The sequence below is a fragment of the Callorhinus ursinus genome, unplaced genomic scaffold, assembly GCF_003265705.2.
Source record: "Callorhinus ursinus isolate GAN/ISIS: 27379988/994484 unplaced genomic scaffold, GSC_fseal_2.0 scaffold28, whole genome shotgun sequence".
In the NCBI taxonomy this organism is placed as follows: Eukaryota; Metazoa; Chordata; class Mammalia; order Carnivora; family Otariidae; genus Callorhinus; species Callorhinus ursinus.
In genome coordinates this window covers 9,261,123-9,286,943 of record NW_027397090.1, presented here as the reverse complement: position 1 = coordinate 9,286,943, position 25,821 = coordinate 9,261,123, and the positions used below count along the sequence as shown (strand labels likewise).

The 25,821-nt window shown below is 38.6% G+C and overlaps 1 protein-coding gene and 1 long non-coding RNA gene across 12 annotated transcripts in view; one reads left to right on the top strand and one right to left on the bottom strand.

The window, feature by feature from the left end:
• LOC112838680 (uncharacterized) overlaps positions 1-16,260 on the bottom strand; it is a 46,851-nt gene extending 30,591 nt beyond the window's left edge. For both annotated transcript variants that reach the window (XR_003212030.2, XR_012374038.1), the window contains exon 1: positions 16,092-16,260. This is a non-coding gene — a long non-coding RNA (uncharacterized lncRNA). The remainder of the gene's footprint in view (positions 1-16,091) is intronic.
• CFAP95 (cilia and flagella associated protein 95) overlaps positions 1-25,821 on the top strand; it is a 248,679-nt gene that overhangs the window by 30,725 nt on the left and 192,133 nt on the right. For 2 of the 10 annotated variants that reach the window (XM_073878091.1, XM_025891461.2), the window contains exon 3: positions 7,139-7,276. The exons of 2 other annotated variants lie outside the window; for them this stretch is intronic. Coding sequence is in view for 4 of the 8 variants with exons in the window: in XM_025891461.2 (XP_025747246.1) it covers positions 7,227-7,276 (50 nt within the window). In the remaining 4 variants the exon portion in view is untranslated. Of the gene's footprint in view, positions 1-7,138; positions 7,277-16,333; positions 16,601-20,617; positions 20,707-25,821 lie in introns of those variants that run through there. 6 more of the 10 variants (XM_025891460.2, XM_073878090.1, XM_073878094.1 and 3 more) reach the window with 5 other exon arrangements.

The following is a 25,821-nucleotide window of genomic DNA, read 5'->3' as shown; positions in this document are numbered from 1 at the left end:
ATATGGGCAGGAAATGGAAGGCAAATCAAAGTGATGACTGGCTTTTCTCACAAAATACCTTCATGGCCATTGTGTTTTATCCACACACCTTAATGCAACCACTGTGTGAGCCTTTGAAACAGCTCTCCTATTCTCTCTTGGATTGAAGTGATTTAAGACTGTGCCATCCTGATAAAGCCATTCATGGTGCCATAATGGTAAGTCGGGCAACTTGCAGAAGGACTTGATGATGATATATCCTGACAGTTAAATTGCCGTTGGACAGGATACCACATGCAGGCATTCAGAGACTCCTGGGAATTGTGGAGGGTGCTGCTACATCCCTGACATGGGAGTTTAGGTAAGAAGGAAGCAAAAGACACTGAAAATAAATGAACCAATCGTTCTCCCTTGGGTTTCAGTTTTTCCTTTCCCTAATCCCTCTGCTTGTAGAAGCTGCAGATTGTTTGTTAAAGACTGAACTGATTTTTATACATACATTTCAAAATGTAGCACTTCAGTGGCTCTCAACAATGAGTAGTAAGTAATAATAAGGAAATTTTCACAATGCTTTGTTACCATTCATTTAGAAACATTTTTACTTGCATTACCGGAGGCCATATTGTTTAAACTTACCCCTACCCCCAGCTGCCTGAGCTGTCGTGGAATCTCATGTTTCAAGTAATTTCAAATGAGATTGAAGAACAAACTAATTTCAATTCAGTCTAATTAAATAAGCAGTTGTACCTCAAGATGTGGCTCAGCATCTTGAGGATTTTTTTGATTTATTTTTATTTTTAAAAGATTTTATTTATTTATTTGACATAGCACAAACAGGGGGAGCGGCAGGCAGGCAGAGGAAGAGGGAGAAGCAGAATCCCTGCTGAGCAGGGAGCCCGATGTGGGGCTCGCTCCCAGGACCGTGAGATCATGACCTGAGCCGAAGGCAGCTGCTTAACCGACTGAATCACCCAGGCACCCAGATGTTTTTTTTAAATAATACTTTCTGACAGAAGGAGAGAGCAAGTTTCACAGACAAAAACTAAAGGAGTTCATGACCACTAAATAGCCTTGAGAGAAATATTAATGGGGACTCTTTGAGTGGAAATGAAAGACCGAAAGTGACACAAACAAGAAAGGAAGAGAAAAATCTCCAGAAACAACAACAAAACAAGTAATAAAATTGCACTAAATACATATCTGTCAATAATTACTCTGCACTAAATGCTCCAGTCGAATGACACAGGGTGTCAGAATGGACATAAAAACAAGACCTATCTATATGCTGCCTACAATAGACTAATTTTAGACCTAAAGACACCTGCAGATTGAAAGTGAGGGGATGGAGAAACATTTATCATGCAAATGGACATCAAAAGAAAGCCAGAGTAGCAATACTTACATCAGACAAACTAAATTTTAAACCAAAGACTGTAACAAGAGATGAAGAAGGGCACTATATCATAATAAAGGGGACTATCCAACAAGAAGATCTAACAATTATAAATATTTATGCACCCAGCATGCAAATATATAAAATAATAACAAACATAAAGGAACTCATTGATAATAATAATAGTAGGGGACTTTAACACCCTACTTACATCAATGGACAGATCATCTAAGCAGAAAATCAACAAGGAAAGAACGGCTTTGAATGACACACTGGACCAGAAAGATTCAGAACATTCCATCCTAAAGCAGCAGAATACACATTCTTTTCAAGTCACATGGGACTTTTTCCAGAATAGATCACATACTAGGTCACAAATCAGGCCTCAACAAGTACAAAAAGATTGAGATCATACCATGCATATTTTCTGACCACAATCTATGAAACTTGAAGTCAACCATAAGAAAAAATTTGGAAAGATCACAAATACCTGGAGGTTAAACAAAACACTACTAAACAAGGAATGGGTCAACCAGGAAATCGAAGAAGAAATTAAAAAATACATGGAAGCAAATGAAAACGAAAACACAATGGTCCAAAACCTTTGTGATGCAGAAAAAGCTGTCCTAAGAGGGAAGGATACAGCAATACAGGCCTACCTCAAGAAGCAAGAAAAATCTCAAATAAACAACCTAAACTTACACCTAAAGGAGCTAGGAAAAGAAAAACGAATGAAGCCTAAAGCCAGCAGAAGAAGGGAAATAATAAAGATTAGAACAAATATTAGATCAATGAAACCAGGAGCTGTTCTTTGAAAAAATTAATAAAATTGATAAATCCCTAGCCAGACTTACCAAAAGAAAAGAAAAAGGACCCAAATAAATAAAATCACAAAGGAGAGAGGAGAACACCACCACAGAAATACAAACAATTGTAAGAAAATATTATGAAAAACTATATGCCAACAAATAGGACAAACTGGAAGAAATGAATAAATTCTTAGAAACATATAAACTACCAAAACTTAAATGGGAAGAAATAGAAAACTTGAACAGCTTGATAACCAGCAAAGAAATTGAATCAGTAATTGAAAAATCTCCCAACAAACAAAAGTCTAGGGTCAGATGGCTTCACAGGTGAATTCTACCAAACATTTAAAGAAGAGGTAATACCTGTTCTTCTCAAACTATTCTAAAAAATAGAAATGAAAGGAAAACTTCCAAATTCATTCTACGAATCCAGCATTACCCTGATACCAAAACTAGGTAGAGACTCCATTAAAAAAGAAAATGCAAGCCAATATCCCTGATGAACATTTTGAACATTGTTCTCAGTAAAATACTAGCAAACCAAATCCAACACTACATTAAGAGAATCATTCACCGTGATCAAGTGGGACTTATTCCTGGGGTGCAAGTGTAATTCAGTATTCACAAATCAATCAACATGATATACCACATTAATAAAAGAAAGGATAAGAACCATATGATTCTTTCAATAAACGCAGAAAAAGCATCTGACAAAGTACAACATCCATTCATGGTAAAAACTCTCAACAAAGTAGGGTTAGAGGGAACATACCTCAACATAATGAAGGCCATATATGAAAAACCCACAGCTAATATCATCCTCAGTGAGGAAAATCTGAGAGCTTTTCCCCTAAGGTCAAGAACAAGACAGGGATGTCCACTCTCACCGTTATTTAACACAGTACTGGAAGTCCTAGCCACAGCAATCAGACAGCACAAAGAAATAAAAGGCTTCCAAATTGGTAAGGAAGAAATCAAACTTTCACTATTTGCAGATGACACAATACTCTATAAAGAAAACCCAAAAAACTCCACTAAAAAAACTGCTAGAACTGATACATGAATTCGGTAAAGTCACAGAATACAAAATCAACATACAGAAATCTTGCATTGCTATACACTAAAAATGAAGCAGCAGAAAGAGAAATCAAGGAATCAATCCCATTTAGAGTTGCACCAAAAACCCTAAGATACCTGGGAATAAACCTAACCAAAGACATAAAAGATCTGTACTCTGAAAACTATAAAACACTGATGAAAGAAATTGAAGATGATGCAAAGAAATGGAAAAACATTCCATACTCATGGATTGGAAGAACAAATATTGTTAAAATGCCTATATTACCCAAAGCAATCTACACATTTAATGCAATCCCTATCAAAATACCAACAGCATTTCTCACAGAACTAGAACACGCAATCCTAAAATTTGTATGGAACCACAAAAGACCCCTAATAGCCAAAGCAATCTTGAAAAAGAAAAGCAAAACCGGAAACATCACAATTCTGGACTTCAAATTATATTACAAAACTGTAATGGTCAAGACAGTATGGTACTGGCACAAAACAGACACATAGATCAATGGAACAGAATAGAAAACCGAGAACTATATGGTCAATTAATCTTCAACAAAGGAGGAAAGAATATGCAATGGGGAAAAAACAATCTCTTCAACAAATGGTATAGGGAAAATTGGACAGCCACGTGCAAAGGAATGAAATTAGACCACTTTCTTACACCATACACAAAAAGTAAAATCAACATGGATTAAAGACCTAAATGTGAGACCTAAAACCATAAAAATCCTAGAAGAGAGCACAGGCAGTAATTTCTCTGACATCGGCCGTAGCGGCATTTTTGTAGATGTTTCCTGAGGCAAGGGAAATAAAAGCAAAAATAAACTATTGGGATTTCATCAAGATAAAAAAACTTCTGCACAGTGAAAGAAACAATCAACAAAACTAAAAGGCAACTTAAGGAATTGGAGAAGATATTTACAAATGACATATCTGATAAAGGGTTAGATTCCAAAATATATAAAGAACTTATAAAACAACACCCAAAGGTGTAATAATCCAGTTTAAAAACAGAAGACATGAATAGACATTTTTCCTAAGAAGACATACAGATGGTGAACAGACACATGAAAAGATGCCTGACATCACTCAACATCAGGGACATAGAAATCAAAATTACAATGAGATACCACCTCATACCAGTCAGAATGGCTAAAATTAACAACACAGGAAAAAACAGGTGTTAGTGAGGATACAGAGAAAGGGGAACCCTCCTACACTGTTGGTGGGAACGCAAGCTGGTGCAACCCCTCTGGAACACAGTATGGGGAGGTTCCTCAGAAAGTTGAAAATAGAGCTACCATATGATCCAGCAATTGCATCACTGGTATTTACCCAAAGGATATAAAAAATACTAATTGGAAGGGATACATGCACCTTGATGTTTATAGCAGCAATGTCCACAATAGCCAAACTATGGAAAGAGCCCAAATGTCCATTGACTGATGCATGGTTAAAGAAAAAGTGGTATATATATATATATATATATATATATACACACACACACACACACACACACACAATGGAATACTACTCAGCCATCAAAAAGACTGAAATCTTGCCATTTGCAATTATGAGGACAGAGCTAGAGAGTATTATGCTAAGTGAAATAAGTCATTCGGAGAAAGACACATACCGTATGATTTCACTCACATGTAGAATTTAAGAAACAAAACTAAAACATAGGGGGAAAAAGAGAAAGGAAAACCAAGAAACAGACTTAACCATAGAGAACAAACTGATGGCTACCAGAGGGGAGGTGGGTGGGGGGGTGGGTTAAATAGGTGATGGGGATTAAGGAGGGCACTTGTGATGAGCACCAGGTGTTTATGTTGAATCACTAAATTCTACACCTGAAAATAATATTACACCCTGTTAACTGAAATTTAAATAAAAACTTGAAAAATTAAAAATAAATAAAAGAAAAATAATACTTTCTGAAATACCATTTATTTTTTCTATTGCTGCATAACAAATTACCAAAAATTTAATGGCTTAAAACAGCATTTGTTAGCTCACAGTTCTATAGGTCAGAAGTGGGGCAGGCTTCAAGGTTAAAATCAAGGTATCAGCTGGACTTGGCTCTTATCTGAAATCGAAGAAATCACTTCCAAGATCATTCTGGTTGTGGCAGAATTCATTTCCATGAGAGGCCACTCTCCCTTTCTTTGTGTGGGCCCCTCCATCTTCAAAACTAGCAACAGTACCTGGAATCCTTCTGGGTTTATTTTTTCCGCTTCTTAAGTTTTTATTTTAATTCCAGTTAGTTAACATACAATGTTATATTAGTTTCAGGTGTACAATATAATGGAATCCTTCTGTTTAGATCTTTCTCTTCTGCCACCAGACAGAAAACTCTGCTTTCAGAGGGCTCATGTGATTAGATTAGGTCCACCAGATAATCTCCCTTTTGATGAACTCAAAGTCAACTGACTTGTACTCTTAATTGCATCTGCAAAACCTCATTTGTCATGTAATGTAACATAATCATAGGTGTACTACTGCATTCATTATATTCATACTCCCTCATATTAGGGCAGGAAATCTTGGTGGAGGGCATGGATTTTAGGATTCTGGCTACCACACTGCTCATAGGCTTCTCTTCACTTACTGCCAGGTGAATCCTAAACGCTCAGCAGCCTTTACAACTATTTTGGAGTCTCTTAATTTTACCAAAGTTTGAATTTTTGTTTTCCATATTTTTGTAGCTTTTGGATTTCCCTGATGAGAAGAGGAAACATAATGCATCCATGTTTATGTTAAAAGTTTCTCTGACCATTTTTTTAATAGTGATTTATCCCTTCATTAGGTTGTTTTTATGACTCCAGGATTTGTTTCTTTGCAATTTTGATTCAGATTATCTAACATCCTGCATAATTCAAGCAGTTGTGTTGGGGTGGGGGCGATTGGTAGTAGGGGACTTAAATCTATTCTTTTTTGTTTTTGCTTATCCTAGCTTATTTCCTTCTGTGTTTACCAGTAGCATCTTGTGAGCTTATGCTTGTTGAATTTAATCTGGGGGAATCCTGAGAGTGTAAATTGGAGATACTTGCTTTGTAGAGGATTTGTATTTTTTTATTTTTAAAGATTTCGTTTATTTATTTGAGAGAGAGAGATAGCGCACGAGAGAGAGAGAGAGAGAGAGAGAGAGAGAGAGAGAGAGAGAGAGAGGACAAGTAGAGGGAGGGGCAGAGGGAGAAGCAGGTGCCCCAAGGACAAGGGCTCCATCCCTGGATCCCTGGGATCATGACCTGAGCCAAAGGCAGATACCCGACCACCCAACCAACTGAGCCACCCATGCACCGCAGTGGATTTGTATGTTCATAGGCTCCTTCAATTGTTGCTTCAGAGACCCCAAGCTTAAAGCAAGTGGCTTGATAATGAGCTTTCAACCTTGCCAGAGGTCCAAAGCTTAGTTATTAGATGGGAGTTCTGATCCTAGTTCTGATCCTTAGCCTCAGGGCATACATATATTTTGAATTTTTTATTTCTCCCTGATTTTGTTTCAGTTCATATGTTTTCTCTTTCTTCCTCCCTTCTTCCCTTTCTTCCTTCCTGTCTCTTATCCTTTCTTACTTCTTTTCTCCCATGCTTAGGTTGTGCTAATAAACGCAAAAAATCAAATGTATGGGACACAGTGGTAGCCCTACTGTACTTGGCATTGGTCAGAGTAAAACATTATGCTCTTTTCTAAGAATCACTTTTTAAGGGGATCATGATCAAAGTGATGCACATCCAGCGGTTCAGCCAAAATAAATATGAAAAAATGTTAGGTTTACTTTGTTTACCTGGGAAAAAAGAAGGCATGTTAACTCTCTTCATATATCTTTTGAAAGGATCTTTCACAAGAGAGAAATAAAGCTTATCTTTTATCTTCCAGAAGCAGAACCAACAAGTGCATCTAGCAAGATGGTTCATGTTAGCTCAACGTAAGATGGAACTTACGATTATCCTTGTACAAACTTGGAATGGACTGCCTTTGTGAATTGTGTGCTCTCTCCTCTGGACTCATGTGGAGGTAGATAGGGAAAGTCTCCTTAGCAGTATTTTAGAGGCCAGGAGTACACTTCTCCTTTGGCTAAGATGCTGTAAAAAATAACCTTCACTCTCCCAGTGAGCTCAGATTCTAGGCTTGTTTATTCTGTGACTTTTATAAATTTAGATAGAAAGTAAGAAATTATAGCCATCTGGAGAATAAAAAAACATTTATGCCACATTCTGAATATAATGGAAGGAAATTTTGTATCACAGTATTGAAGAAACTTTTCCAATTGGTGGATCAGAGTAATCATTAATATTTTTTACTTCCAAAATTGTTCTCCTTATAATGTGCCAAGAAAAAAAGGCAATTAATTTTTACACAAAATATTCCCTCATGCATATCCACACTGGGAGAAAATATGATACATTTTTTAATAATAATAAGGTTCAGTCAGAAATAGAAATTTAGTTCATCTTATAAATAGAATAGACACTGGTAAATGAGAAGAGATGACACAGCATGAGCTATGTAATTACATTTAAAATACATTTCAGGGTAGTTTAATATTAAAACTGCAATTCTTGATAGAAGTGGATACAGGATTTTTGAATATTTTGGAAAGGATATTGAGATCTTGGTATTTTTGTTCTTAGGATTTTATATGAACATAAAATCACATTTGTTTTAAAATCATCTCTTTAGGGAAAACAACACATTTAACCTTTCACTGTGAAATAAAAGCTTATGTCGAAATGTTTTAGAAATTCAGATACCCTTTACATTCTCAGGATTCTAGAGTGACAAGAGAAATCTGAAGAAGAAAGACTCAAGTCCTCTAGTCCTATTAGGGATGGTGAACACCCCACAGGGGGATGGGGTTACTCTGAGAAAGGAAAATCAATCCAGACACAGAGAGGATGAAAGCGAAAGAAAGGCAAAATGTGATCCAGATGTTCTTCGGGACAGAAATGAAATCTGATCTCAAGTGACAGGCAAAGGGATGAGAGACCCAAACTATTTGACTGGATTTTATGAAAGCTTTAGGAGTATGGAATTGTATAATTTCAAGGGAAATTAACAAGGGGGGAATTTTGGAAACGTACTGCTAACCTAACATTACAAACAACTTAATGCCTTAGGTTGAAAAGTCATGACATATCCAGAGAAGACAAAAATTACAGAAGTAAAGGCTAGCTGAGGACATAATCCTGTAGTCCTACTAGAGTCCAGGCTCCTGCAAACAGAAGAATATATATACATATGTAGTATCTGTAGTAGAATAAGAATGAGAACCTTCCTTGGAGTCTAAAGATAAGAATATAAGACTGGCTTTGCCTCTAGATGTGTGATTCAGTTTACTTATCTTGGAAATAGAAATGCCAGTATGCATCCCAAATTATTTTTGTAAGGGCCAAGTAAGAGAGTGTATGAAAAAAATATTTTATAAAGTGATATATGGATAGGATGTCTTATTATTACTATCTACAGGGGGTATCTGTGGTTTTTGCCTTTCAGGCATGCTTTCCCATTATTTTGGGAATTGATCTGTTTTTCCCTTTTATCCAATCCCATACTTTCAGTCTAGATTAGTCAGAAAGGGCAAACCTCCCCGTGGAGGGGAAACCATGACACAGATCAAGATGGGGAGTGTACCACATCAACCCTGGGCCTTGCTGTAGTGATTTTTTCAGAACAATCATGAGTCGGGTCAGGCCAATTGGTGTCCAGGACTTTTGCTGGAGCTAGAGGAAAGAGGAACACTTTATGTTATAAAAGGGTAGGGGAGCAATGTAAATTGGTAAGCATTTGGGGAGAGCTTGCCTGAGAATAAGCTAACCCAAGAAGGAAAGCAAAACCAAGAAATAGTGAGATAGCATCCCAAGACATCATCAACCTCTGGTATTCAGATATGCTTGAAGGCAGAATTGCCCCTGGAATTTCCAGTTACATGAGTCCATAAACTCCTCTTTCTGTCCTAACTTGGATTTGGCTTTCTGTCATTGGTCATCAAAACTGTACTATCTAAGTCACTATAATTAGGGAAACTTTAACTAGAAATTATTAGTGTTACTTGGAAAATCTCCACACCTAATGTATACCAAAGCTATTACAGTTGCCCCTTCAACAATGGAGGGGTTGGGATTAGACTTCCTTGATTGGTTCTGTCATGGGTCCTGTGAAGTCATGCACAACATCTGGACAGTTCTCTCCCCAGGAATTTATTGTTTCAGGGTTCATGGCTTTCATGGCTTTTTCTTATAACAATAATGGCATCTTCAATGGTGTAATCTTCCCAGACTTTCTTGATGTTCTCTGTATTGGGGTTCTCTTTCATAGCATTGACAGTCATTCCCATAGAGTATTGCGTGTACTGAGTCTTAAAGGTCCTTAGGACACCCTGATCTACGGTGCTTAGAGATGTTGCATTTGGGGGCAAGTAGACCACTTGGTTGCCATCAGTGTTGAACTCATGGGAATCTGGGTGGCCAGGAGCATCATCCAGTATCAAGAGAATGTATTTCCTGACTTCAGGGACAAAGCATCACAATAGAACCAGGCCAGAAAAAAAGGGTTCTTGTTGTCCAGGCCTTCTTGTTGTACATCCAAAAGACTGGAAGCTGGTATTTAATCTTTTTCTCTTCAAGGCTCAGGGGTTAACAGCCTTACAGATAAGGGCAGTCCTCATCATAAACCAGACTGCATTTGCACAAAGGAGTAGAGTTAGCCTGTCCTTTCTGCCTTAAATCTTGGTGCTAGCTTTTCTTCCTTACTAATAGATTTTTTTTAAAAAAAGATTTTATTTATTTGAGAGAGAGAGCACAAGAGGAGGGGAGGGGAGGGGCAGAGGAAGAGACAGAAGCAGGCTCCCTGCTGAGCAGGGAGCCCACCACGGGCAGGGGGGCGGGGTTTGGACACAGAAATCGATCCCGGGACCCATGGATCATGACCTGAGCTGAGGGCAGATGCAGATGCTTAACCGACTTAGCCACCCAGGCGCCACCCCCCTTACTAATACATTCTTATGGCAATTTTCCCCTCAGAATAGGGCACTTTCTTCTGTATTAACAATGTGTTCAGACAGATATCCTTTCTCCTCGATGATTTTCTTAATGGCATCTCGGAATTTGTCTGCTGCCTCTTGGTTGGCAGAAGCTGCCTCTCCTGGTATATTGACATTTTTTTTTAAAGCCAAACCTTTTTTTTTTTTTTAAGATTTTATTTTTTAAGTAATCTCTACACCCAATGTGGGGCTTGAACTTGCAACCCTGAAACCAAGAGTTGCATCTTCCACCAACTGAGCCAGCCAGGCACCCCTAAAACCAATCCTTTTAAAAATTATCAAACCATCCTTTGCTGGCATTAAATTCTCCAGCTTTAGATCCTTCACCTTCCTTTTGCCCTAGTTGTCATATCATGACTTTGCTTTTTCATGAATTATATTAGAGTCCATAGGGATGGCTTTCTTAAAGCAGTCCCGTACCCACATACAAGCTGCATTTTCAATATGATATAAAAAGGTATTTCATAGAAAGTGCGGGGTTTTCATGCCTGCTGGCAAAGCTGTAGCAGCAACTTCACAAAGTTCCCCCCCCACTTTTTTTTTAAACAATTGTCCTTATGCTGGACTCCTTTATCTTGAAATGGCAGACAACCACAGCTGCAAACCTCAATCTATGGTACATATCAAGCAAATCATTTTTTTCTTGTAATGTCATGACTTGGGATTTTTGGGAGCACTTCCAGCATCACTAGTGGCACTTCCTCTGGGTCCCATGGTGTTAGTCAAGGTTTATAATGTTGCACTAAACATGATGAAAACTATGTGAGAACGACAAGAGATAGTTTTTTACTGTGATACGCAATTTGCTGGAGAGCCATACTGCTTAAGTGGAGGTGATTAGCGTCATAGGCGTTTCAAGAGGATGCTCCCAACACTTGAGCTCACTGCAGTAGCAACAGGAGGTGGCTACCAAATTATTACCATAGTACAGTATGTACTACAGTTAATTTTCTACAGTTATGACTTAATACAGCATCTTTACATTTGTTTACATTTCTCTTGACTGCAAATGGCTCCATGTATGGTCTGTAAGTGTGTGCAGAAGCTTTGATAAATTTTAACTTTTCTTTAACAGATTTGTGTATATTTTATAGCAGTAAACGATAAAATAAACTATTACATATATATTTTAAGCATTCACGACATACCTACTGTTTTCTTAATTTTTTGATATTTCTAGTTTACACAGTTTGTGAGTTTTTTCAAATTCTCACAAATTTCTGAAAACTTTTCCAATATATTAATTGAAAAAATTTCTCACATACGTGGACATGTGCAGTTCAAACCTGAGTTGTTTAAGGGTTAATTGTACTAATTGGTCACAGAATGGGTGCTAAAAATGTAAATGATTGTTTGGTCTTGAAAATCTTTAAGTCTGCTTCCTTTATTATTATTTTTTAATGTTATCATACTTGCTTTTAGTCTCGCCCTGGCCCTTTAGAAAATGATCCTTCTCCTGAAATAGCCTGAAGGCCTCTGTAGTTTAAAGCAACCTAACATGATGCTGTAAACAGAGATTTAATGAACAGAGGAAACAGCACCACAAGTCTGACATATGCCCCCTGAACACAAGAAACTCAGAATCGTGCAATACTCAAAAAGTCCTTCAAGATTCTGGAAATTCTCCAGCTTCTTCCCTGAGTTCCTGACCTCTACCCCAGACTGGCGACTTGGCATCCTCAGCTGTGTGTTTGGTGTACTCAACAACCAGAAACCTCCTGCACATACCTGATCCTCTGGGGGAAGCCTTTCAGTGGGTTTCTTACCAGCTTGCTCACCATGCAGCTGGGGGTGGGTCTTGTGGGGACATGAGAAAATGTCTGCCACCACCAGGAGCAAAAGGAGCCCAAATCCAGTTTCTTTTCTCTGAGCTTCTTCCCTGGGAGAGGATGTTCCTTTATGCAGATTAAAGAGCACAAAAAACAAAGAAAGCCACAGTACTGAACTTAATTTCCAGTACCACTCCTTTCCTAAAAATGGTTAACTGGTAGCTACATGGTCTCATTCTTGTTGCTAATAAACAGTAAAGGTGCCAAGAAACTGAAGCAGCACAGGGGAGAAAAGGAAGAAACCGAGGGTTTAGATCATTTGTGAAAATGGATATTTAGTCTTTGAATAATTAAAGATATCCAATCTGTAGAATGTTAAAGAAATCCCTAACCTACATTTATGTTAGAACATATCATTACTAGTCCAGGACATTAAAATTTTATCATAATAGTTATGGACAGTTCTGCCAAAGAATCTCACTCATTGGCTATCAAAATAAGGGAAATGCTGAATTATAGAATACCATACTTTGAATATTTAATAAATTAATCCTCTGTGCTGATAGTAGGAGTTCTAGAAATCATGCCTGTTGTATGACAGCACTTAGTCAATATACTAATTAATAACAGTTGTTTGAGAGCAAGTCAATGCCTAATAGGTTAACAACACAGATTGGAAGTACAGAGAAATCATACCCAAGGTTAAATTCATTCTAAAAAAGACCATTGGTAGTTATGAATACTTAAAGCAAAAGGAAGAAGATTGGAGCTTTTGTCAGAGTTGACTCTTTTGAGAGTTCCTGGGTCATTAAACAGGAGCTTACTCATATAAATTTTGGCCCTGGTATCTGGATCTTTCGTATTTTTCACATAACTAAATTGTACCAGATTCTCTTGGGTGCTCAACAACAGATTCTGACTCTGAAATCCATACCATTTCTCAAAGGGGGAAGAAGAGGAGGAGGAAATAGGTAGAGATGGAAAGGAGGAGAGAAAGAAGGGGAGGGAAGAAGAGAAGGAGTAGAGCATGGAAAAGAAAGGGGTAAAGGGAGGAAATGTGGGAAAAGGAAAAGAAGAAGGGGGAGGGAGGAGGAAAAGATGGTAGTGGGACCACGGAGGGATTGAGGAAGACCAGAAATCTCATTCATTTTGACGTAGGAGGTGAGCTCCCTATTTCTAGAGAATTAAAAAAAAAACTATGTAATCAATCCTTGATTAGGACATAAATACTTAATTTTAAACTTCTAAGTATTATATAACTTAAAAGAAGTTTTTTGTAGATTTAAATGATTCAACATGGAGATGGTACAAGTTAATTTTCTTACGGACTTAGATTTTTGTTTTCTCAACATAATTGTGTGACATTTGGTAGAAGAAAGTTTAATGCCGGGGAGAACATGCTGATAGTGACTTTGGAAGCTTCTGGGCAGGTGCTTTCCTGGAATCGAGCAGATGATTGTTAAGACAGGAAGAGGAAGGAGATGCTGAAGAGGTTTGCCCCTGTGACCATTTACATCTGGCTGGTTTACATCTGTTTTAGGTTTGCTGTTCTGGTCAGGTCTTCTTGGCAACTTATTAAATAATCTGATAAAACTGATAAATATATTAGAGTAGGCTAATGATGGGGATTCCCACTTCCTGAGTTAGTCTGCCTGCACTTTCCTACAGAAAAGTCCTGTTTCAGCCACCTGAACTATAATTTTCTTGCCCCAAGGATATTATGGTGAAAAGATATTAATCTAAGTAGAAGGCATTGCTTTAATCCCTACACTTCATTGGTTTGATGACGTTTGAGGAAAACAGGAATAACTCAAGTGTGTTGAGGATCAGTGATTTCACATTTAAAAAGCATAAAGCTTATTAATGGTCTTGAAGAGAAAAGATTCCATATGAATACAAAACCATCATTATCATTGGTAACATATCCAAATATCTTGCCAACATTTTTCTGATTCAGGCTGTTAAATTTCATATTAAAATATAATAAAAAGATATTCATTTAAAAAACCCTTGTAAACAGACAAAGCTTGAAAAACAGAAAGTATACTTAGGAAACTCCACACAAACAAGCACATTTTAGGGTACTTTTCCCAAGTGATAAGGACAGAGTTAGGATGTAACAAGAGCAGGAGTAGCTGAAATTTAATTGAGGGCTAAGCATCCATTAGGCACTGTTCCACCTGCTTTCAATATATTATCTTACGTAATTCTCACAAAACCCTTCTGTTCTCTTCCTATTTCATCGATAAGGAATCAGCAAAGCAAAAATTCCACAGAATGTACTGGTGTATACAAAGAGAACGGAAAGAATCTGAGAGTCTATCTTATATATCCCAAAACAAGGATGTTGAAAAGTGTTTAGTAGACACAGAAGACAATAAAGCTGGTAAAGTTGGTATAAAGGGGAAAGAGTAGAACAAAAAAAGCATATTCATTAGACCAAACTAGGTTGTCAACTTGATTTAAGGAACTCTAAAATTATAAGCTACAATTGTTTTGTTTTCTTAACTTATTGCTACTTGGTGTGCTGAAATGCTTTTAAATCTCTGTAGTACCTGTCCATGTACCTCAGAAAGGGCTTGGCTCTGGGCAGCCTCTGTCTCTTGAGTCAAACTGGCTGCAGAAATCTGACATCTTGGTCACAAATATATTACGTTGCCATCACTTTAAGCATAAGCAAAGTAAATACACTTTAAGCATAAGTAAAATAAAATTTTAAAAAACAGATGATAGTAATAATGGTAATATTTTTGGAGTAACAGCAGTATGTTTTGCTTTGATTGGGCAGAATTGACCTTAACATGGGTCTTATTTAGCCTTTTAAAGTAAATTTCTGTTTTTCTTTTTCATTTCTTCAAGAAGAAAAGGGCTAAAATAGGCTCAGTACTCTACTAGCACTTCGCTGGTGACAGTGGACTATTTAATTGGTTTTAAATAACATGGCTTAACTGTGGCTGTCAGTAAAATAGGGGCCTTAGCATACCACAGGCACCCACACTGGGTATCACAGGCCACAGAGAAGCACTCAGTAGTTGTGTGTAATCAAATTTGTGAAAACTGATCTGGAAGAGCACTTCATTATTTACAGGAGGGCTGTAATAAATCTTTCGCAAACTATAGAATCCATTTGTAATGTGAAATATCTCTTAATTTGTGTTTTTAAGTTTGAATTTTTGTGTACATATGGTCTTCATAAAGTAGGACACCTCTGGAATATATGGAAGCCCAGGTAAATCTAAAGTACTCAAATGTAATATTCATTCATTTGTTCACTCATACTCTGAAATGATGCCATGTACTAAGCATCATGCCAGGCCAGAGGGATGGCCATGATGAAGTCCACTAATGCCTTTATGGTGCTCAACTCAGTTAGGGAGGAGAATTCTGATGCCTTAAATATTCCTCTCTTGGAAAGCCAAAGATGAAATAAGTACCTTCCTCCTACAAAACAGCTATCCAATCATTTCTTGAAAGCAATGCCATAGGTAATCTTTTTGAAATCTCCTTGTCATATATTAAACAACAGAATAATGTGATGAATTTGTGTTGTCATAAAATATCAAGTGTGAAAATGAGAACTGCCAGGTCTCAGGGAGCTGAATGCCCTGGAGCCCTACGCTGTAGCTAGAGGTTGGGTCTTTCAGCGTTTCAGCCTGAAGGGACCTCAGATTCTTGTGTTCACCCTGCCCCTTCCTCAGTCCCATCCCCTACTTTGTTTTTTCAGAGGAAGAAACTCGTGCTCACAAAGGTTGAGAAAGTAGCTGAAACCGGAATCAGTCAGGGCTTTTTCATCCCCAGACTTTTTAGCTGATTTGCTAAATGATTCTGCTCCTCCTTCTCAGAAAATCTACATTAATGACATATTTTAGGGCTTGAGGGGTGTTCTCTTGCTCCCTTTTGGTTAAACTTACATGCTTGTAAGTAGAAGGTGTGGTGGCAACAGACGATGGATGGTAAAAAGAACTTCTGCAAGGACAGCCAGAGCAGAGCTGCTCTGGGCTCATGTCTCCTTAGCCCTTACCTGACCCTCCAGTCCGCCTTAACTCCGCCGGCCACTCTCAGGATTAGGCTGGTGGTAGGGTGAAACTACAGATCCCAGGAGGCCTAGGACGTCCCTCTCAACCTCTCCGTAAGCAGGTCGCTCCCCTCGTTGCATTCTGGGAAATGTAGTTTCTTTCAATCAGTAACTACTGTGCTTGGAAAGCAAGAGTTATTAGGTTTGAGGGCTCCGCCCCTCCACTGGCCCCGCCCTCTCCATTGACCCCGCCCCAGGTTGCTCAGGAGATCAGAGACGCCGAATCCTGGTCGATGTTGGCGTGGGGAGCAGAATAGGTGCAGAAAGAAATCCTCCGAGTTCTGAATGTGGCCCGCCTCAATGGAGAGTTCTGGCAGCTCCTGCCAGGACTACTGGTGCAGCAGTAAGCAATACTGGTTTGAGCTCGGACCCACGGACTTGCTGCAGCGCAAGGGCTCCCTCACCCTCCGCTCCCATCACAAGAAGTACTCGAAACCCGTGTTGGTGTATTCTTGGTGAGCGAGCTCGCTGCAGTTCCCGGCTGCTGGGGGAAGGGATGGGGGAGGAGAGACAGTAATAGAGAGGGGGCAAGGGTGGAGAGGATGGAATAAACAGCGAAGAGAAAGAAAAAAGAGGAAGGGAAGGGCAGAGAAAGGGAAAAGGAAGAGGTGAGAAAGAGATGAGACAAGTGAGAGGACTGGGAGAGGAGACAAGGGAGAAAAAAGAAAGGGAAGAAAGATCTTCGAAGGAGAGGTGAAGAGGGGGAGTGAGAGTTGGGGCAGCAGGAAGAGACAGGAAAGCCTCCGAGAGCCCTGCCCTGCCACTGAGTCCTGCCCTGCAGGTGCCTGTCCACCAGAGGTCATAGATCACCCTCAGCGACGGTGGAGGAGAGGGTGTTTGCAGGGGCCTGGAAATCACATTTCTGAGATAACATCGCTCACTCATGAAAGGAAGGGTGCATTAGGGGACAGCAGGGGGAGATGAGCTGACTTGTCTAAGCCCTCCTTGATCCCATTTATTCATGTAATGTATGTGAACCCTGCAGTTTCTGCCTTGCAAACTTTCTGCAGTCTACCCACTTTCCTACAAGCCCACTCCCCCTACTTTTACTTCTCATCCCTAAAACTGACTCTGCCTATTTTGAACTGAGTGTGAGAGGCTAGATAGATTTGGAATCCAAAGCTCTATGCAGAAAATCCTCTTTTAGCCTCATATAAGGGTTACCTCATAGACCTCAAGCAAAACACTTAGCTCTTCCATGGTTTTGTTACTCTATAAAGATGTAGGTCATAATATAAATCACTATTAGAAATTAGTGTTAAAGACAAAGAACTTTTTCAAGTGGACAGTGTTTCTGCCCTACCATGACTTGTGGACATCGTAGACAAAAATAGCAAAACCACAGAAGAACATACATGAAAAGGAGATGAGGAATTTGGTGGGAGAGAAATGTGGTCTAACACGGAAAGTCATTCTGGTCACTGCTGAGAATGTACAGAGTTCTTATGCTGTTAGTTTTAGAAAGAACGTTTGGGGACAGGAGGAAATTCAACAAGCATTCATGTGTCATGCACTTTGCTATGTGTTGGAGACACAGAGAGAGATAAAGTGGATTCAGTGAGTTAATTTGTCTAAAGCATTTAACACCATGCCTGTATGTAGTAAGCAGTCAGAAACATATGGTAGCTAATACTAATTTTTTAGGATAATGATTACACACTTGGACTCTAGGTTTGAATATCAACTCTGCAGCATGTGATATGGCAAGTCACATGAATGCTCTAGGCCTCTGTTTCTACAACTGTAAATTGGGGACGATAGTATTGTTTTGAAGCACATTTTAACATGTAGCCTGGCACATAGTAAGCACAGTAAAGGTTATATACGTGTATTAGGACATGGTCATGGACCTCAAGGAATTTCATACACCTGTAAAGGAGAATACCATTAAATTCAGTATAATCTGATTTGTGCAAAATAGTGATGAGTATAAGAGGTAAAGGTAACAGGAAGAGGTTTGTGTGTGTGTAGTTTCCTGAGCAGGGTTTAGAAGGAAGAATAGGAGCTCCATAGATACACAAAAGAGAACACTGCACTCACAGGCAAGTACAATGGAATAGTAAGAAGCAACCTTGTAGGGAAATAAAAATAGTTCTCTGTAGTCCGCAAGTACAGTTGATCCTCATTATTTGCAGATTCTGTATTTGTAAATTTGCCTACTTGCGAAAATGTATTTATAACCTCAAATCAATACTCAAGGCAGTTTTATGGTCATTTATGGCATGTGCAGAGAGGCAAAATTTTTTAGTCACTCTCCTGTTTTTAGATCAAAGTGACACTCTGCCTTCTTGTTTCAGCTCTCATACTGTAAACAAGTATTTTTTTTCGTGATCTATTTAGCATCTTTGTGCTTTTTGTTGTTGATTTCATTGTTGATATAGCCACCATACTGCTGGAGTGCTATCTGGTGTTATGTGCAAGAAGGCTGTGATGTGCCTTGTGGAGAAAATATATGTCGCACAGCCTTCATTCAGTCACGAGTTACAGTGCTGTGAGTTCAGTGTGAATGAATCAGCAGAAGATATCAAATAACGTATATTTAAACAGAAACATACATAAAACCAGGTTATAGATTGATTGGTTGATGAAAATGTGAGCAGAGGCTCATAGGAACGTACTCCTTTATTTCCCCTAGGAGCAGTGGTTCGGTATTTGCTAATTATTTGTAACAACTTTATAGAATATAACAACCTAAATAATGAGAACTTATCATAAAATGTGAGAAATACTTGATTTCTTTGAGCTGGCTGTGCTGTTGTCATCCTTGCTTCCCTTCCATGTCTAAGCAGTCACCAAAATCTGTCTTAAAAAAAAACCCAACTATATAAAGTTCAAATTATATAAACTTCCAAATGAATAATCTGATCAGCTATTTTGTTTTTATACATTCTGGTCATAATTGTTTGTTTTCTATTGGCCTATTATATATTGAAACTCTTATTAAATTTTAATCTTTTATGAGTGATTTTTATTTAATTGATGAATACTTACTATCTATGATACAGCATTCAAGTGGCCTCTCAACTGAGTATTTGATCAGTTAAATGACTGTACCTCTAGGTTTGCAAATTAGAATCTGTAGCTGGGAAAGATTCTTATTTACCTCTGCTTATACAGTTTAAACATTTCCATGATTTCTGTATTTCTCTTTATGTTGCATGTAATACAAGTCTGTCTGACTTCACTTCACATATTAAAAACATTTGTATATAATAGACCTGATAAAGTGATATGCACAGAATGGTTGTTAAAAGTATCTCTGGTGCATTACTGGAATAAGACACTGCCTAGGCACTGTCTCTTCCTTACAGCTGGAATGATCGACAGGGCCATTTCACCCGCATCACACTGACGCTTCTGAATGAGAGAGGCCTTTTCTAGAAATTGTTTTTTTCTATTCATTCCTGTAGCATTTGTGGAGTTGTATCATTAGATGATTCCATGAGAAATTCTGAGTTGGGGGACATTTTCTCTTGGGGTATCTTCCCATTCATTGGAATAATGGAATTCTAAGAACCAGAACAACTAGATTTGCCCTTAATAAATGCTCTGATGTGAGGCTACTTCTTATATTTTTATATGTGTATTTTAACTCATCTCTTCATTGCCCAAATCGACATCAGGTAATAAGTGATGATAATTTAAAGCCCAAAAATTCATTCGAGTCTCCATGGAGACAGTTCATGCTCTGGTCTCCATGGTGACACCTGGAGTTTTAAGAGATCAGGTTAATTTTATGTATATTTCAATTACTTTTCTCCCCTGTCTAAGCCCTAATTAAAGAGCCTGGGCATTTTACTCTTCCCTTCTCCCCCCCCCCCACCTCCCTATAGTAAGAAGAAAACAGAAAGAAAGGGAAAAAAAGGAAGAAAAATAAAATGCAGTGTTAATTGTGGGGTAGGGAAGTTCATAGTTTTACAGATTTCTACAGAAAAATCATTTGGGTTGGGGAAAGAAAGAGCTTTCTGTGATGCTCTTCAGACTTACACTCTATTGTGCTGTCTGAACAGGGAGTTCATGTCTATTTAAGGTACTGCACAGAGGAGAACCCGCTTTCAAGGCCACAAGTTACCATTAGTGTACTTGCAAAGAAAATAGAGATGCATTTTCTAATTTGCTGTATCATTCTTCCTGTATTTATTCAGCAACTTTCTCAGGACTAACCTGGCAGTATTTGGAGTCCTTCACATGATTCGGGGCCACGGCAGGGTGACCCAGCCCTTCTCTAGCCAGCATCCTTCTCCTCACATCTGCAGTACGCACTCACAAAATGGGATGAAAAGGCAAATCCGAAAGCCTTTAGTAACCACATGGTGCAGCCTGCCTCTGTTTTGAAATCCCTAAATGCTTCCCCTTCCACCAAGCCTCCATCCTCCTACCTTTAACAGCTCAGGTCCTCAACCAAATGCTTATTAACTCCTATTTTATGTACATTTTAAATACATTTGCTTATGTGGTTTCCATGCACACAGCATAGAATTCGGAGAGAAGAGAGAAGAGCCTTTAAAGAGGCTTTTTTGGTCAATAATGAGAAGTGAAAAGAGCAAGCCCCAGGGCAAAGGTAAGAACACAGTGGGTGCTCAATTAACATTCATCAAAGAAATGAACAAATGAGCAGATAGAATGAACACACACAGAAACCCAAAAGGCACTGGGTTGGGACCCTCTATTTTATAGTTTAGAAAGCCCCAGAGGTAAAAGTCTATAGGACAGCATAAATTCATAATAAAACAAGAATCGATTTCTCATAGCCTGATCCTTCTATAACAGGACGACATTGAAGCCTGTTTGCTCACCTCTGTATAAGTGAACTTAGAGTATAATGTGCTCTTCTTCTGATTTGAATGGTGAAGAATTTAAAATTGGGAGCTAAACTTGTGCTCTTCCTACTTGCAGTGCATAACTTATCAGGGACTGACAGATACTAAGAAGATTTTGAGTTTATATAGGGACAAATGAGTTTATACTTTAAAGAGATATTTTGATTTCTTGACTCGTGCTTAAAAAAACAATTCTAAATTATAATATGTGACCATTTGAGATGATGTAATAGTAGACCAATGACATGCAAATACATTCACTATCGAGTGGGTCACAGAATTAGAAATTTGCACACAACTCAGATGTATATATAAAATTTATTTTCTAAAATCGATCCTCATGGCTTTCAACTGTTAGTAGGAAAAAATTCAAACTTGCCAACTATAGGGTATCTGTCTCTTCAAGTTTAAACAGCTTGTTTTCATTTAAAATAGTCTCTCAAAATGGTGCCCATTATTTCTGAGTCCTTCATCCTCCACACTCTCCTTTCCCCAATGGCATCTGTGTGTGTGGGACTGATGTTGTATGTTATTTTGGCGGTGGGGAGTGAGGCCCCCAGATTATGTGTGGGTCCTTGTTCTTGCTCACATCATCCTTTGTCCAACTTCTGGGCCTTCACCCTGAACTGGTGACCCATCCACTTTGTTGAGGCCCCGGTGTCTCTGCTTACAGACTTAGTTCCATTTTGGCCCTTACTGTCACCCCAGATCCCCAGGTCATGCTTATCCTCCCCACGCCCCTGACGTAGGCTCGTCACCCCGGAGCCCCGGTGGTAGTGGCACCTCATCCCTCAACACAGCAGCCCTGCAGCGGCTTGCTGACAGCTTCTGTCGAATACCCTGTGGAGAGGGTGTGTGCATGCGGGGGTTTGCCCCGGAGAGTTTACTCCCATTGGCCTGAGAATTACTCAAAGCCTTTTCTTTCACTTTCTAGTGATCTGCTTTGAAAGATAAACTGTAAGGTCACCCTATCTGAGCTGTGTTTGGGAGCTTCTGGGTCTTGTTAATAGCAGCTTACGAAATTCTGTCCTTTCATTTCTCCACAATGACTTTCAGGAAAAATATCTCACTTAGGACTCAAAAATTCCGTTTTGTTAGTCAGAAGTTAATTAGCCATGCTTTATTTTTCTTCATATTCCTGTCAAAACAATCCTAAATCTTCCCAAGACAAATGTGGATGTCTCTGATTTATTAAAGCAAAGGTTATTTTACAGAGTTCAGCAAAGAAAAGTGAATATTTGAAAATACAGTCTCACTATAGGTAAAAACAAAACAAAAACCAGGATGTAATGAATTCCTTTGTGAAAGGTATATGTTGATATGCATTGAAAAGAGATTGAAAGGACAGTCAGCCTAACACAAAATACTTATTACTAGATGGTCGGTAGAATGTGGATTATTTGTCTTTTTCTTTTTTCCTCTTTGACACTTCTACATTTTCCATAATGAACATGTATTATCTTCATAATAGGAATAAAGTAAAATTACCTTAAAAATTTGATATCATTTGCTACAGCTTTTCCCCTGGAGCAAACATTCTCTAAATGATCAGAATGTAGACACAGTGCTTCATCTCTTTTAGAGTCTGAGTCACTCTTCGTGGTTTATTATGAGTCTTTTTAAAATATCTTTTTAATTGCTAGTTTTATGTTAAGTAAAAAGGATGATGTTATTCACATTCATTCGGATTAACCACCCTTTCATTCTTGTCTCTGTTCTATAATGGTAGATCCTACGCCACAGTTATTTTTAATCTAGTCCTACACTCTCATTCCTCAACATACGCACATACCCACAAATGACTTTGAATGTAGTAGTTTTGGGGGGAAGCACCTTATTTTCTATTTTTAAGATGAAATCCAGGGCACACTGCATCCCTTTGCCTTGACTGAATTTTTCTTTCAATGCTATTCTCTTTTATGAAATTTCAATCAAATTCTCTTCCTGAAAACTGGGGGTTATAGAATTCTTGTGCCTTGACCTTTATGTGAGGTTTTGCTTAACTTAACTGGCGGCCCAAATAAAACATCTTGCAAGTCTTGCTTGCAAGATGAGCCCTTGTAAGGTAGAATGTTACAGGACAGGCATTTCCACATGTGCATGCACTTGGATTAGGAAAGACCATTGCTGTATACAAGTGCCTCTGCCTGAGCCTACCCTATACTTACTCTTGGGACTATCTCCCACCCATAGGGACCACAAAAGACCACTCCGCAGGATAGGTAAGGGTGTGGGGCATGAGGGAGAAGGTAAGAAGAACGTGGGGCCTAGTGACATTTTGATAAGGTGAGGTTCAATCTATGGATGCTGGGATGCCCAGGCTTAGGGCTCAAGGTTTTGTTGTTGTTGTTTTTAGGTAAGCTCCACACCCAGCGTGGAGGTCAACACAGGGCTTGAATTCACGACCCTGAGATCGAGACCTGAGCTAAGATCAAGAGTCGAACACTTAACCGACTGAGCCACCAAGGCGCCGTGGGCTCAAGTTTTTAAATAGCACTAGAGCTAGTATTACTAAACTACTCTGAGTTGGCCAGGAAAGCCACCTATTGGTACTCTTTTCTGGTGAGGTGGTCAGACTTCTTTTGATTACAAGTGACAGATACTCGGCTTGAGCCTAAGGAAACAAGAGGAGAATGAATCAGCTCATTATATTCGTGGAATGGTTGATTACCAGATAAGAAGGAAGACAAGAGTGCAGCTCCACCTTAGGAACAACTGGAATAAAAGACGCAAATGCAAGCAGGTCTCTAATTTCTCCTCTCTCTTCCTCTTTGTGTGTTTGCTTCATCTTATCATTGAAAACTACAGAAAACACAGCTGAGGCAGTTCTGGAATTTTTATCTATATTTTTATCCTACAAAAAAAATAAGGTTGGTTTTAAGGTATTTTCAGTTCTGCATACAAAAATTTCAGGTTAGATGTGCATTCTTAGGCCAAGTATCTATTTGGGGTCATCCAAAAAGGCAGGGTTAGGTGGAAATATGTCAGCTCTCCAATAACCATAGGATAAGGTGGATATACCCAGGAGAAAGGAGTGCTGAGCTCAAAATCCTATAGATATCTACTATATCCCATTTCTATCCTAGAGATATCTTCACCATCTGCTATATCCTATAGATAGCTACTATAGTAGAGAATGAATTCCATGTTCCAAACACCCAATTTTATAGCAAAAGTTTAGAATATACACATTTATATATTAGGGATTTCCTACATTGGCTCTTACTTTGACTTTAAACTTTCACCACCCCACCCAACCAGCACCTACACAATGCACTTTTAAAAAAAATTGATTTTAGGTATAATGGACAGAAAACAGAAATCTTATGTAGACATTAGATAAATATATTTTTACAATGCTTTGAAAAAGTTCTGAGTAGATTTGAATATTGTATTACTGTTTTTGCTAGACACTAATCTTTTACTACGGTTTCCCTTATTTCATTTTGAAATACAATTACATTTTAATTGTTAGGAGTCACACAGTGTTATTCCTTTATTTTAACTTAACTAAGTTTTGATGCATTAACCATTAATTGGCAGAGATTTATATATGTTTCTTTGGTAAGATGTTAGATCCCCAATCAGATCGTTCTAGGTTCAAATGGAAGAGTTAACATAATATTATTTATTTATTGCAAAGAATTTAGCTTTCTTTCATAGAAAGTGGTAGGAAGAAGGGGCACCTAGGTGGCTCAGTCGGTTGGGTGTCGCCTTTGGCTTGGGTCATGATTCCGGGGTCCTGAGATGGAGCCCCATGTTGTCAGGCTCCCTGCTCAGCGAGGAGCCTGCTTCTCCCTCTCCCTCTGCTGCTCCCCCTGCTTGTACTCTCGCTCTCTATCTCTGTCAAATGAATAAATAAAATCTTTAAAAAAATAAAAATAAAGTGGTAGAAAGAATATTTTGGAATTAAAATGTATGAATGGCTTGTCAGAATTTTTTAAACACTTGGAAAAATACTGAGATGCTCAAGCGGGAGCCAGAAGTATTAAATCAGCTTTTGAAAAAAAAAATCACTTAAAAATATTTTTATTTCTAAATAGCTCTTTTTTTTGAATAGCATTTGTTTAAAAAATGTATTTATTATTAAACCATTGCTATGTTGCAGGCACTCTGCTGAGTCTGGGATTTGACAGTGAGGTCAAGATTACTGTGAGACAGGAGTAGGGATGACTGACCAGGCAAATACTATGCACTGTGCATACTAGGATCAGGGTAAGCAGGATGCTCTGGGAACATCCAAGAGCACTTAGGCCTACTGGACCAGGACAGGTTCCCTAGAGGAGACTGTTCTAGCTCCTAGGGTTCACATGGAGAACTAAAGATGGCACATTAGTTAATTGTCAACCGAAAGCATTACTACCCCTTCCATTGGAGTGTTTGGTAATAGGTGTGGGCATTTTTGATTGCATAATTACCAGTCTCTAGTGATGTCAAGTGTATGGTTACAAGATTTGTGACTTCTAGTTCTAGGGAGGGTCACAGCATCTTAATAGCATTCAATAATCTGTATATATGATGCCTAAGTTACATATCCATAACTCTATGGCCAGATGGGTGGGGACAACAGAGCTAATATATATCTAAGGCCAACACACTCAGGTTAGCTAATTTACATATGGCCATTCATAGCAAGGGTGTGAATGGCAACACTCCTAATAGATTGTCACAGAAAAGGATTTCTCTACTTATTACTGCATAATAATCCTGAGCTTTCAGAGCTTAGTGGCACCTGCTCTCATTGTAGGGGTGCATGTCGACAAAGCAACCAAAATTTCACTGAAGGCAATTTCCTACAGGTTAGCCTTCCTTCTAGACTTTGAAAGAAGTATATGTATTGTGTGATTTAGTAGAGA